Source organism: Drosophila montana, unplaced genomic scaffold (genome assembly GCF_035044405.1).
Source record: "Drosophila montana isolate Dmon_TW-CO22-7 unplaced genomic scaffold, ASM3504440v1 contig_402_1, whole genome shotgun sequence".
Taxonomy (NCBI): domain Eukaryota; kingdom Metazoa; phylum Arthropoda; class Insecta; order Diptera; family Drosophilidae; genus Drosophila; species Drosophila montana.
In genome coordinates, this window is record NW_026998739.1 from 960,065 (window position 1) to 974,874 (window position 14,810).

The following is a 14,810-nucleotide window of genomic DNA, read 5'->3' on the forward strand; positions in this document are numbered from 1 at the left end:
TGTAAATCTAACATTGCACTTTTATATAATTTAAATAACAATGAAAACAATTAGCGAATTATAGGAAAAATAAAAAGAAACTAAATATATCTACATAAATATATATTAAACAAACTTGCAACTGTTTGGTATATTTCAAATGCTGACATTTACAGATTTTAAATTGCGCGCGCATTAACAGCTGATGTTAACAACAGCTGACTTTGAATAATGTGCTAGATGTATAATGTTAATATTCGATATGCAGACAGCGATGAATTCTGTCACTATGATGTGTTACCGTACTACGCCAGTACAGGGTTGCATAGCAGCACTGTCAATTGTCGAAATGGACTGGCAACTCTGTCGCCGTAACATAAGAGTTCATTTTGGATTGTAAAAAAAAGTGCAAAAAAAACTAAATTTTACGCATAAATAATTAGTACCTAGTGTAATTAAGAAGCGCGTAAGTGTTCCACACGCTGTGGTTGCAGCACTGCATGAGCCGCCTTTGGGGGCCAACTGCATTTACTGCTGCCCGAGGCCGAGGCCGTCGTCGTCGTTGTTGCTGCTCATATATTTTTTTGGCCTGGGCTCTGCTGATTATGCCTGGCAGCAACGTACGAGGGGCGACGCAATTTTTACTTTATTTATAACAAAATGCGCGTTTAAAACAAATGCAAGTTGTTACCTACACTTTATTGTTGGCGCTTTTGTTTTCGATTTGTTTGCGACGTGTTTTGTTAATGTTATTTTCTAATCGTTGTCCAAACTTCCCCAGTTAAGCAAAAAATCCACATCCTCCCACACCCACACACCAGCAGAGATGTCGCTCAAGCCAAAAATAGTGGAATTTGTTGATGTCTGGCCGCGCTTGCGTTGCATTGCCGAATCGGTGATAACATTGAGCAAAGTTGAACGCGCCGTCTGGAACACGAGCTTTAGGTGAGTGTTGTTCATGTACTTATTTATATTGCACAGTGGAACAGCCTTGACAATCTTGTAGAATGAAAAGCTAATGATATTTGGCAGAGGGAGCCCTAAAAAGCCATAATATTGGCATATAAAAAATAAGAAAAACAAAGTGTCATTCGTGTGGGACATTGCACAGTGGGACCGTGTGGCTAAAACTTCCACAAATCTAAAATCTAAAAAAAACAAATAGGCGAGAATTAGCCTAAAAACAATACAAAATATCAATTATTAGGTGAAATTTTAAGTTTGATGTCGTATTCACAAACGTTAAAAGCTATTTAATCATATTTAATCTTTATTGTTCAGAAACTGCAATTATTTCTATGTACAAATTGATTGTGTTCCACTGTGCTCGCAGCATGATTTGCCAAAAACCAAAATTTTCCTTTACATATATTCACATGTTTTCAATATTAAAACTCATCTAACACACACAAACACACACACACACACCTCTTCTATACATGCACACAGCGATGTTTATACGCTGTGCGTGGCGCAGCCGGAACCAATGGCCGATCGGCTATATAGCGAGACAAAGCAATTCCTTGAATCTCATGTCAAGGAGATGCTGGCCAATAAAGTTCTGGCCAATCATGATACAGCCAATGCCAATAACACGAACAGCAGACCAGATTTGTTGCAACGCTATTATACCACCTGGATGGAGTATAGCCAGGGCATAAAGTATCTTCACCAACTATACATGTAAGTGGCTGTGGTTGCACCGATTAATCCTCTTTTAAATATACGAATCGCTTTGCCTTTGCAGCTACTTAAACCAGCAGCACATCAAGAAACAAAAAATCACCGATACGGAATCATTTTATGGCAATCTGTCTAGCGATGCCGCCGAACAAATGGAAATCGGAGAGCTGGGCTTGGACATTTGGCGTTTGTACATGGTGGAGTATTTAGCCCAGGACCTGGTGCGTCACATATTGGAGGGCATAGCTGCTGATCGGGCGAGCAATGGCACCCTAGATTCGCATCGCGTCCAGGTTATCAATGGCGTTATACACAGCTTTGTGGAGGTGCAGGATTATAAGAAGACTGGCTCGTTAAAGCTATATCAGGAGCTCTTTGAGGGGCCTATGCTAGAGGCAAGCGGCACATACTATACAAACGAGGCCAACAAGCTGCTGCAACGCTGCAGCGTGTCCCAGTACATGCAGGAGGTTATAAAGATTCTGGAGTATGAGAGCAAGCGAGCGCAAAAGTTTCTCCATGTGAGCTCATTGCCAAAGCTGCGCAAGCAATGCGAGGAGAAGTTCATCAACGATCGTTTGGGCTTCATATATTCAGAGTGCCGCGATATGGTATCGGATGAGCGGCGGCAGGATTTGCGCAATATGTACATCGTGCTAAAGCCCATACCAGATAATCTAAAGGCTGAACTAATACAAACCTTTCTCGAGCACATTAAAAACGAGGGCCTCGAAACAGTCTATGCGCTTAAGGGCGAGAATATACACATTGCTTTTGTCGAGAATATGCTGAAGGTGCATCACAAGTATCAAGAGCTAATTGCCGATGTCTTCGAAAACGATTCGCTCTTCCTCAGCGCGCTGGACAAGGCCTGCGCCAGCGTCATCAATCGACGTCCCAGCGAACGACAGCCGTGTCGCAGCGCTGAATACGTGGCCAAATACTGTGATACTCTGTTAAAAAAATCGAAAACCTGCGAAGCGGAAATCGATCAGAAACTCACTAATAACATAACCATATTCAAATACATTGAGGACAAGGATGTGTATCAAAAGTTCTACAGTAGATTGTTAGCTAAGCGTCTTATACACGAACAAAGCCAGAGCATGGATGCCGAGGAGGGTATGATCAATCGTCTAAAGGTGTGCATTGAAATAGCTTCAATTATATGCAATGATATTTAATGTATATATTTATATATTACAGCAAGCCTGTGGCTATGAGTTCACCAACAAATTGCACCGCATGTTCACAGATATTTCAGTCTCCACAGATTTGAACAATAAGTTCAATAATCATTTAAAGGACAACGACATTGATCTGGGTATGTATTTTTCAACATTAGTTTAAACGTAAATTAGGCTCCTATTGCACATCTTGCATGAAAAGGGGTTTTCTTTCTTTCACCTAAATTGAAAGATTGTCGCATTATTTTATACTGAAGTATTAAAATAAAAAAGTTTCTTCCAACAATTTTCCATTCATCCAAATCTATCAATTATATTATAAAATTTAACAAAATACTGATTAACTCCGGCATAGGGATTTGTTTGAATTTTAACTTTCACATTTCCCCCAGCCATTGTAAAACGTTATAATTTCATACCAAATTTAGAAAGAAATATTTTTTAAAATTAGTTAAAAGTCGATTACAAATTTACGTTAAATATGTTAACAGGTATTATAATACCATTCTAAACTTTAAGTTCTACCTGAAACCCATTTCTTACACCGAGTTCTAGACCCTTTTAAAATTCAAATTTAAATTATAAAACCTTTAAGCCCTAGGAGTATGAATATATTAGTCTTCAGTAAATAATAAAAAAATTATTTTAAACAGATTGTGGCTTATCTGCTAAAAATAAATGCATAACTGTCCAATCATTTTCAGAGAGTGCAAACAGTTGTGTTTTATATATATTAATAATCTTTATATTTTATTTTACAGGCATTAACCTGTCGATTAAAGTGCTGCAGGCGGGCGCTTGGCCCTTGGGCTCCACGCAGGTTATTCCATTTGCAGTGCCCCAGGAATTCGAAAAGTCCATCAAAATGGTTCGTTTCTAAATCTAATCTAATCGATTTGCAAGAATTGTAGTTAAATTATCCTATATTTTCGTAACACAGTTTGAGGACTATTATCACAATTTATTTAGCGGCCGTAAACTAACCTGGCTGCATCACATGTGCCATGGCGAATTAAAGCTGAGTCACCTTAAGAAATCGTACATCGTGACCATGCAGACATACCAAATGGCGATAATCTTGCTCTTCGAGACCTGCGACACCCTCACCTGTCGTGAGATACAGAATACGCTGCAATTAAATGATGAAACGTATCAGAAGCATATGCAGCCGATGATTGAGTCCAAATTGCTGAATGCCAGCTCAGAGAATCTCTCGGGTGATACGCGCATCGAATTGAATTTCGATTATACAAATAAGCGTACGAAATTTAAGATAAGCTCGGCGTTACAAAAAGAAACGCCACAAGAGGTGAGTATTGAACGCATTTCTTATAAATAATGAATAAATGTATATATTTTTCAGGTTGAGCACACGATCAACTCGGTGGATGAGGATCGTAAACTGTTTCTGCAGGCTGCCATTGTGCGTATTATGAAGGCGCGCAAGGTGTTAAAGCACAATGCGCTGATACAAGAGGTAGGTCAAAAAATTATTATAATCAGCTATATACAAACTGACATACTGTATACCTCACATCAACAGGTACTATCCTTATCGAAAGTTAGCTTTACGCCCAATATCGCAATGATCAAAAAGTGCGTAGAATCGTTAATTGACAAACAATATATTGAGCGTACGGCTAACTCTGGTGACGAGTATAGCTATATGGCTTAGACTGCGAACTCGGCTCGGACAGCTACTAGAGATTATTACAAAAAGAAAAAAGCAAAGCATAAACAAAAGAACCTTCACTAATTGAATTCACAATGCAAAAACCCAATCACACACATTAATAATTGTAATACCTTGTAATACATTGTACCAAGGCATATTTTGTTAAATCTTTTAAAAATTCATGACACGCATTACAACAACCACAACTCTGATATCTCTTCTGATAAACAATAACTGAAACCTTACTTGACAGTATGTCAAAAGCAATTGAATTGAAGTTCTTAAGGTAATGCAATCAATAATTGTTTGTTTTTGTGTGTTTTTTCTTTTTTGATCCTAACTAATCCTAAAACAAAAGGCGTATATAAGATGTGCGCATTACTGATACTTTTAGTTAGTTTATTTAGTTTTGTAACGAGTTTCTTTTGGCGCGTGTGTTTTATTTTTTAATGCGGCAATAGTATCATTTTCTTTACGAATTGTATATTTATCTGGTTCACACATACACACCCACCAACACACACACACACACAGAACACACGCACCCAACCAAATTGAAAGCGAATGTGTAATAAAAAAAAAAAAAACAAAAGAAAAATTAAATAAAATTGTATTCACGATTTTAAATTGATGCGTTACATTAGAAACTAAGTACATAAACTATTTCAAATAGTATCCACTCTTTATGGTATGTTATTAATTAAATATTTAATTCATTCATTCTTTAAATAACATTTGGTTTATTGCTTAATTTAAATGATTTAGCTGAGACTTATCATGTTATCTTTACGCTTTAAATGAAAACACGTTTTTATTTCATATTTCTCAAAATTTTCAATGCTAGTTTTATTTCATTTCATTAGAAGTTAAATTTTAATTATATCAATATATATATATATAGATATATATATATATTAAAAATTCATTTGTTCTTGCTAAAAAATTATATTATTTGCTTTGTTCTGTCTGTGCTAAACTTTTTTCATAGCTCTTTCATACATATGTCTGTGTGTGTGTGTGTGGGTGAGTGTATGTATATTGTTATTGCAATTTGTCATTATTTGTTTTTCTATATTTTCGTATGTGGTTCGTTCAAGCAGTTAATCTGTGTGTAGCTGAATGTTCGAGAATTTAGATTGTACATATAGTTCTTTTTCGGGGCTTGGTTTAGTTAGTGCTTTAGAAAGTTTTCTCATATGTAGGATGTGTCAAAAAGTCGATAGGGGAAAACCGCTCTAAAAACGATTTTAAGTACTTCAGCTCGTTTTTTTTTTAATTAGAAACTTGGGGTCTGATATTAAATTTGGTTTTAATAAGATTTCATTTGATTTTTTTTCTTCGTAAAAAGTTCCCAAGTGCCACATTTGCCAGTTTTACTTTATTGTTTTTTAAGTACTTTTATTTGTTTTTTTTCTGTTAGTTTCTTTTTCCATTTTCACACTACTTTTCTAAAAAATATATTCAATAATATTAATACAAATAATTGTACATACAATATAATTAATTATAAATAAATACCAACTTGCTATAGCATAATATAATAATTCGTTAATAATACTTTTCAACTGGCTCTGTCTCTGTGAGGGGGAGGGGGCGCCTGTTTCATAAAAAGCAGCCAATTACACTTAACGTTGTTAGTTTTATTTTTTTTTTGGCCACTCGGCTTATCAGTGTGTTAATAAAAAATACATAATCTTTCATATATATCATTTTTCCCCTTTCTTTATTGTTTATATTTAATGACTAGTAAACGTTTACAGTTTTGTTTCTTTACTTATTGCAGTTAATCGTATCTTCCATTTTCTCCGATTTCTATTTTCCGAATTACAAAAAGCAAAATGCTGCCTGGTAAAATTCTATTGAGCATATTTGTAGGGTTTGCTTTACTTTCTAAGATGTTTTGTTTTTCTTTTCTTTTTTATGCGATTTTTAATTATGGAAATTGTATTATTAAAAGTTCTTTGGAATTTGGAGGGCTTTTCGGCTATACTAGTCTCTCAAAATTTCGAATTCAAATTTATTGTTAGATATTTCTCTCAAGTTTTTGCCAGAAAATCTACTTCAAGGCTGGCTGACCAAGAGAGCCAAAAATGTGTTAAGATCTTTTGCAAGTTCTTAGGCAATTATTTTGCACTCGGCGCCAAAATCCGCTTGAAGGCTAAAAAAAAGTCGCTTCATGTATATCAAACATCATAATATAAAGTAAGTAATGCTGACCTGGAACCCTAAACGGTTCAGTTATACTCCAAACTATGTATATAGAGTTTATATACTATATATAAATTCAGTGCTTGTATAATAATGTTTTACTTTTCATTTTTTCTTTAATTCTTTTCTTTTTATTTGTTGCTCATCGTTGCGTGCTTTTTATTGTGTGTCTTACGGCCATGGAATTGTTGCAAGTTCAAAGATCGGGCTACTCATGATCCCATTTAAATGTTTATAGATAATACTGGTTCATCTGCTGGTCTGTTTTTGTGTGGCATTTTGAAGTTCAAAAATTGTTTTTAAATTTGAATTGGTTTCGTTTTTTTTTTTTATCATTTCATTTAAATTTTTCTTTTTTTTGTTTCAGTCTTTACGATTCACGGCTTTGTGCATATTTGAATTATTCAGTTTTTCGCATTTTTATATGACCGATATAGTTGTACATATATGTACGATAGATTCATATATATATAGGTGTGTGTATAAATTGCTTGCATATTGAGTGACATTTTCAAGGTGAGCGAACGAGCGTGAGAATAAGTCAAACGTACTTGTGTGTGCGCGTGTGTGTGTGTGTGTGTGTTGATGGATGAGCAGGTGACTCTGGTGTCGTGGGGCAGGGAACAGTGTATTCCCAGCGCTTAACAACGCCCTCTTCATATACCCAAGTGTTACATTTTACATAGTGTATACGTAGGTGCGGTTATTATCAACGTTCGTTAAAAACATATATATATATATTTCCATAGTATTTTTTTTTGGAGTGCGGGGGGCCGGGGGGGCAGTGTTTTGGCTTCGTCTGAAACAAGTTGACTTTTGGTTATTTTCTTTTCTTGGCTGCTCTATTGTTCCAGCGAGGTGGTTTTCGTGCGTTTCCACAGCGTCTTGAAGAGACCTTTCTTCTTGGCCTTGGGCGTGGCACCGACAACAGCGGCGGCAGTGTCCTTGCTCCGACTGCTCGTCTCCTTACGCTTCGCGGAACCTACTTCAGGGGAGGAGAGAGGGAAATCTTATACTCAATATTCTATCAGAGCAAATAATCTATTGCAAGCTGCATTATTTATGCAAAGCTTTCTTTGATAGAAATGCATTTTATCCAGCCAAAGCTGGATAATATAATCCGTAATTTAAGCGTACGTTTTTTTAAAAAGAAAATTTCTTTGGGCTTTAGCAAAATTTAACGTCCGTTCGCAACCTAACATCAATGAACCGAATAAAAATGGAAAACTGGGATAGGATTTTACATATAAGTAAATTTGAACGGGCAAAATTGGGTAATTTTTTTTTAAAATTTAATTTAAGAAAACTCCGCTCTTATCGTTTAAAATAAGTGCAATCTGTTGTATTTAATTTTTTCCATTAAAAAGTCTATGTAAAAGTTCACCGCAGACAAGTTTCACCAATTTTTTAAAATCCACTTTACTGAGTGAAAAATGAGTGAAATATTGCTGAATTTTTTCGGATTGAGTTAATAACTACTTAATTTACATCGGAATAATATTAGTTTCACATGCATTTCACTTTTGTGACCCAAGAAGATATTCAGGATAATTCCACTTAGTAGGGTGAAAATTAAGCGCTTGCATTTGATTCGTTTGGTTTCAAATGGAAAATAGCTGGAAAACTGGCTTTAAAATTAAATTAGCCTGATTACCTGTTTCAAGTTCATATGCATGCTTGCTATTGCTATCATCCATGGGCTGATCGCAGTAGGCCTTGTGCTTGCGATCCTTGTTGTGCTCTGGAAAATCAAATGAGAAACCCAATAAGTTAAGAAGTTATTAGACTCAGCTTCTCGCTGCCATTGGCACTTACTCTTCTTGGTGATTAGCAAGCTGGTGACGCGACGCAGCGCCTCGCGCGGCGACTTATTCAAAAAGGAGGGCGTCAGATTGGGCGGCAGGGTGAGCGGCTTGCGGGATTGTCCCGTGCCGGACATGCCCGCCGGATTGTCCCACACGCGCACCGAGGCCAAACGATCAATGTTCTCCGTGGAGGCGGGCCGCATGCTGCGCTGCTTGGGATACCAGCCGCGGGCGGGAGCGCCGGTCATCCGCAGCATTTCATTGGAGGCTAAGGCGTGATTGATGGAACGCTGGCGACAGATTTGAGCGGTTCCATAGCTGCCAGCTGGAAAGGGAGTTGGTTAGTTAATCATTTGAAGCATCCCCTGCAGCACCTACCGCCTATGCCCAGGATGGAGTTGCCCATGTTAATGCTGTTCGATGTGCTGGAACGTGGCGCCGTGCGGGATCCGCTAACGGGTATGGGATCATTTTGGCGTCGATATGGCGTACGTGGTATGTCACAGCTGTGGAAATGAGTAGATAAGTTACGGATGCAGCAGAAAATTGAATAGGGGCAGGAGCTTACCCTCTGGCGAATATGGGAGTTTCGGGAAGACTACATGAGGTTTGCAGGCGATGCTCCTCGCGCGGCGATTGCTTCAGGCTGCGCTTGGTGCCATAGTTGATATATCGGCGCTGATAGGAGCCCGTGCCGGCAACGGAGCCGCCATCGCAGGAGGACCCCATCGTGCCCATGGGCGTCTGTGGCAGCGGCGGCATGGCTCCCAGGCCGGTGGGCGTCGTGATGCCGCTGCCGCTGCTATAGCCAAACAGCTTGGGCGATCTCTTGCGGTACTGCGAATCGATGCTCCAGGATTTCATGGTGTTCAGCGAGTGACCAGCACGATGCGGTGGCACCGAAGGCGCCAGCGGTGGACCCGACAGACCCGGCAAGCAATCCGCATAGCTGCTCGACTGATGAGCGGGCGCCGGCGGTGGTGGCAGCTCATCGTTGAAATGACGCACTGCAGCCACATTGTCACGACTGCGTCGCGTGTGGCTATTGCTGTGCACCGCGGCGCCCGAGGCGGTGGCATGCACCTCGACGACGGTGGTGCCACGATTGGCAGTTCCAACGGCAGCAGCTGCCGCCACCGCTGCTGGCAGCTCCAGCGGCTTGCGCGGCTCCACGGGCGACGGCGGCAGCGGCGCATCATAGTCAAACATGTCCGGATTGGAGCTGGGCGGCGACGGCGGCAACGGACCAAAGCCAACATTCTGCGATAGCAGCATCTCCTTGGCGCTCTCCGACTTGTGCACGCCCGGACGGAACTCGAGCACGCGCTTCGCATGCAGCTCCGCAGCGGCAGCAGCAGCAGCGGCGGCGGCAGCAGCGCCCGATGCAGCCGGACTGCAACCGTTCATTGCAGCCAGCTGGACCGGCAGCGGCAAATCTCCGCGCAGCAGCGCGCTGATGTTGTGCTCGATCTGCTTGAGCGGAGCGCAGCCGTAGCTAAAGTCGGACTCCTCATCCTCCTCCAGGGTGGGCGCCAGATCAGTGTGGGGCGTCGTAACTGTCGAGACACGTTCTGTATAAAAGCAAATGAATTAGCCTGGCTCGCAAGAAATCTCTGTGGTTTTATCGATCACAAAACAAAGCTCTATACTTCGAGGATAATTGTCGAGCAGATATTCTGTGTTTATAGTTCCAATTTTAGATATTTATAAAGTTGGCATATCTTGAATATGGCATCAAAATGCGTGCATATCCAAAACTAGAAGGCGAATCCTTCAACTCTTTTCAATATTTGAAGCAACTGGGGAAGGTAACCAAGAAGTGAAATATTTTTTACGCGAGATCCGATATTACAAATTTGGTGTCCTTAGCCTCTATAGCCCAGGAGATATGAACAAAATACTTTGACCTAAAATCGATATTTATCGATATCGAGAAAACGGTCTCAATAGTATGAAAGGGGTCGGAGCCCTTTATATACACTTTTTTTTATTCATATTCAATGAGGTCGAGTTATACAAACAAAATTAATCGAATATTTTATTCCGTAGAAATTCCCTTCAGTCGAATGTATACTGTTTCTTATTCTACACTTGTAAAGGGTATTACAATTTTGTCATGAAATATACAACACTTGATGAGACTTCTTAGAGCCCTTAAGGTATATATATATATATTCTTGATATTAATTAAGAGCCAAGTGGATATACACATATTTGTCTGTCCAACGTCCGTTTTTCTGTTGCAGTACATATGTCTATACCGGCCAGATCGGACCACTATATCATATATGGAGCTTCCATAGGAATGATCGAAAATTAAGTTCTTTTGTGAAAAACTTGTTTATCGTGACCAAACTTTGCTCCCTATATGTAAGTCAAATTAGTTCAATGGGATATTTTAGAATATTTAAGTTATTAAGTTCTTCTATTAAAAACTTTATTGTTTATCAAGATATCTTGACCTAACTTAGCATTTATTATTGTCACTATGCTCCTTCGATATAACCAAATTTTTATAGATCTTCCAATAGAATCGGTTGAATTTAGATGATTAGATTCTTGTAAAAAAAGCTTGTTTTGTTTTTCAAGATACCTTCACGAAAGTCTGCAATTATGAGCTTTACAACTCTCCCCATATATCCACGCGACTATAAGCCTAGGGTATTTAATCTTCGACGTACCTAAGAAAGCCGTTCTTCTTCTTTTCTGAGTGCACTCACCGTTGCCGTTGTAGCTGAACAAATCGTAGCCATTGCCGTTGAGGCGTGCCTCGTCGAACTCCTCGCTGCTGGAGGTGTTGTCCGGCATGGACTCGGCACTGAGGCGCTTCTCGGTGAGCATGGCCGTCTTGCTTTTGAGTGGCTTGATACTTATGGCGAGATGCTCCGTAGCCTCGGCTATGTCCAGGGAGAGGGCTGCCCGCTGGGCCGCAGCCATTTCCAGGGCACGACGCGTCTGCGACGCTGCCGGCTCGCACTCCTTGTAGATGAAGTTCATCTCGGCGGGCGCCGGCGGCGGCGGCAACGGTGCCGATTCGCTGGGCTCGCTGTCGCTCGTATAGAAGTCATTGCTAATGGCGCTGGCGCCGAGGGCGGTGCGCGGCGGCTTTGGTATGCTGAATATGTCGATGGCACGTGGCGGCTTCTTGGCCGTGGCACGGCGTATGACAAAGGTGCCCTTGCCCAGCATGCTCTGCTCGTTGTAGACGAAGCTGTTGTTGAAGTCCGCCAGATTGTTGTCCCGTTGCTGCTGCTAGAGAGAGAGAGGCGGGCGGATAAGGAGACACTGAGTAACTGTTGGCATTGATTTGTGGAGGCAGTGCACCCACCTTTTTGGCGGCACCGGAGGAGGTTGCCTTCTTTGCGCTTGCACTTGCCTTCTTTTTATTGCTCTTGAAATGGATCTCCCAGGCGACGCCGTTCTGCTTGACCGGCGTCAGATCCGTGGAGATGGTGGACTCCTCCAGCGAGTCCTCGGAGTAGTCCTCATCCAGCTGTTGCTGCTTGGACGTGCACACATTCATATTCATATTGGATGCCGCCGGCGAGGCCTCGCCGCTGGACGTGTGCTGGGAGCCCGACGAGCTGCTCGAGCTAATGGAATGTGGATTCAGCATGTGGCACACGGCCTTGTGCTTCTCCACCGAGCTGAGCAGACGCTTGCCGCGCGCACCCTCGCCGCTGGCCTTGGCCGATGGACCCGGATATATGGTCACCGGATGTTCGTTCAGCATGGGCTCCGGCAGTTTGGCCAGATTGCCGCGCAGCACGGCATTGTGCACGGCGCTAATATCAATGCCCAGAGCATTGCGCTCCCCATTGCAGCTGCCGGTGCGACCGGCGGCGGCGGCGGCCAGGCCGCTGGAGATGTTGCACGTGGAGGTTGCGCCCAAATTGGAGGCACGTGCACCGCAACAGGGCAGACTCGAGTAGTTCGAGTTCGTGGCTGGCGTTGAGTTGGCGCTGCGTGCCTTGGGCTGAGGTAAAGGTACATTAATTGATTTATCACAGGCTACATCTTCTCCATATCAATATACACGTGTTCAGGTGTGTGTGTGTGTGTGTGTGTGTGTGTGTGTGTGTGTGTGTGTATGTGTGTGTGTGCGTGTGTGTCTCGACTCACCAGCGTTGTCTGTATGAGTGGCGTCGTCGCTTCCTGGCTGTGCTCCGCCTCCGATAATTTGGTTAGATTCTCAGCCGTGCCGTCAACCTCATTGAAACTGCCTTCGGGCACGGTGTCCGTGCTCGGCGTTTGTGGCACATCCTCCGAGTCCTTTTTGGACATGCTGCATGAAAATACATGAAAATAGCATTCACATTTAAATTGCAATTTGTTGAGTTTATTAAGAGCTGCTTGAAAGTTGTGGAGGCTATCTATTTTTTAATGGGATAAATGTTCTCTCAATTAAAATTAAAACTTGTTTTTCAGAGAACTTCTATGCAAAATTAAAGCTGCGCTTTTAGTTCCTTTTAATTGTTTTTATATTAATTAACATTTTTTAATTTACACTGGTTGTATAGCTAGGATAATATTTTTTGGCTTCTATTTGGGAAATATTTGATATATTTGATAGGGGTTCAAACCAACGACTCGTCTTTAGATTCTTTTCTCATCCATTGAACCCAAATTGTGTTTTTATGAAACTTTATTTTAATCTTAACAAATCAAGTTACGAATCGATTCAGAGAAATAATTACTGATTGTTGTTCTAAATTGTCCTGAGGAGATTATATCATAAGGATAATTTGATATCTCTTGTTTATTTCAGACAGGTTTCTATTCCCTTTGTTAAAAGTACTTTTTAATTTCCCTTTGTTAATAAGTACATGAGGAAAATTTGAAATCTCATTTATATTTCATGCAGGCTTTTGTATTTTAATTTCCCTTTTTTTATAAGGGAATAAAAAAGTACCTTACTCGCTGAAAGGTGAAGAATATGGCGAAGGGTCGGCTCTTGACCGTAGAAGATTTGGTATCCAAAGTCGTAATAGAAATAGAACTCACTTTTTGCGACTGAGACTCATGTAGCCATCGTCCTCGGATTGGTTCTCGCCGCTGTTGCAGTGCAGGGCCGCCGGCTTGGTGGCTGCCTCCTCGAACTCCGAAATGATATCGTCGAGCACTCTGATGGGCTCGGGTATGTCATCCAGGGAGATGGGCTCCAAAGACTGCGGCTGCAGTGGCTCGCTGCGAAAATCGAAATGAAAATGTAATTAGGCTACGTTGAGGGGTTAACTGTAACAGTGCCTGATGGCACAATCTCCCCCCCCCCCCCCCCCCTCTCGCTGTCGCCCTCTCTCTCTCTCTCTCTGGGCCACAATTTGAATTTAATTTCATTTAGAGCTTGCGACATACTTTTGCTTTTGTTGGTCGTTGTCCGCGTCCAGCGCATCCAGAGCTGCGGGCTCTAACTCGGACCGAACATTGGCCGACATGTTGTTAGCTGCAGTCGCTGTCGCTGTCGCTGCCGCTGCCTCTGCTGACGTCACCGCCTCCGTCACCGTCGCTGTCTCCGCCTCTGTCTCTGTATCCGCCTCCAGTTCGAGCGCCTCCACAGAATCGCGTGCGCCACACGATTCAGGTGTTGTCTCCATTATGCGATTTTCATTGAAACCGACTGCAACTTTATTTTTAACGTATGTTTTTTGTTACTTTTTCACTTTTTTTTGCTTTTCTTCTGTTTCGTTGATTATGAAAATGTAATCAATGCGCCCACAGTTGCTGCTGCTGCCTCAGTCGCAGTCGCTGTCGACGTCGCTGCCGCTGCTCGTCTTTGTTGTCGGCTGTTTCAATTTTCATCTATGCAATGTGTGAAAGTGATTGGCGTTTTTTTCAGGTCATTAAATTCGTCATCCAAATGCTGCTGCGCGTGGGCGGTGGGCGGTGAGGGGGGGTGAAAAAAAAAGCGGGTGGGAAACATGAGATTTTTGCTTAAATAATCAAACCTGTAACTCTCTGGCTCCAGTTGTAAGCCGCTTAAGTCTGTGTGTGTGTGTTTTGCTATTCAATAAATATTTAACATTGATTTGATTTGCGTAACATTCCAATCAGGCGTGCTTAGCATTAACGATTCGGGTTGAGAACGAACGGATATTAGTTTTTACGCTCGATTAAATGGGCGATTGTGTAGGATAATTAAATGTGCTTACAAGGCTCGACAGCCATAGAGGGCATAAAAAACGTATTCCAATTAATGTATATAATATATATGAGAGACTTTCAAGTACAGTGAAAACTCTGTGAAGCGGACAACTAACGTTACAGTTACTTTGT

General features: G+C 41.4%; 2 protein-coding genes across 5 annotated transcripts; one reads left to right on the forward strand and one right to left on the reverse strand.

Moving 5' to 3' along the window:
* The first annotated feature begins 286 nt into the window (after positions 1 to 286).
* On the forward strand, positions 287 to 5,171 carry Cul2 (cullin 2). Its single transcript, XM_064698297.1, has 9 exons — positions 287 to 445; positions 761 to 924; positions 1,429 to 1,662; positions 1,727 to 2,804; positions 2,869 to 2,986; positions 3,611 to 3,717; positions 3,790 to 4,158; positions 4,213 to 4,326; positions 4,393 to 5,171. The coding sequence occupies exons 2-9, from the start codon at positions 806 to 808 to the stop codon at positions 4,522 to 4,524; spliced, it is 2,271 nt and encodes a 756-aa protein (XP_064554367.1). The 5' UTR covers positions 287 to 445; positions 761 to 805; the 3' UTR covers positions 4,525 to 5,171.
* Positions 5,172 to 6,994: 1,823 nt separating this feature from the next.
* On the reverse strand, positions 6,995 to 14,262 carry LOC135439531 (uncharacterized). 4 transcript variants are annotated; one of them, XM_064698296.1, is made up of 10 exons: positions 13,893 to 14,262; positions 13,542 to 13,724; positions 12,660 to 12,822; positions 11,866 to 12,513; positions 11,258 to 11,783; positions 9,106 to 10,108; positions 8,916 to 9,043; positions 8,548 to 8,862; positions 8,387 to 8,473; positions 6,995 to 7,717 (listed from the first exon to the last, which is right to left on the reverse strand). In XM_064698296.1, the coding sequence occupies exons 1-10, from the start codon at positions 14,129 to 14,131 to the stop codon at positions 7,575 to 7,577; spliced, it is 3,435 nt and encodes a 1,144-aa protein (XP_064554366.1). In that variant the 5' UTR covers positions 14,132 to 14,262; the 3' UTR covers positions 6,995 to 7,574. The 4 variants fall into 4 exon arrangements, with proteins under 4 accessions (XP_064554366.1, XP_064554364.1, XP_064554365.1 ...); XM_064698294.1 differs by having other exon boundaries at positions 11,258 to 11,786; XM_064698295.1 differs by having other exon boundaries at positions 6,995 to 7,714; positions 11,258 to 11,789.
* Between the last annotated feature and the right edge of the window lie 548 nt (positions 14,263 to 14,810).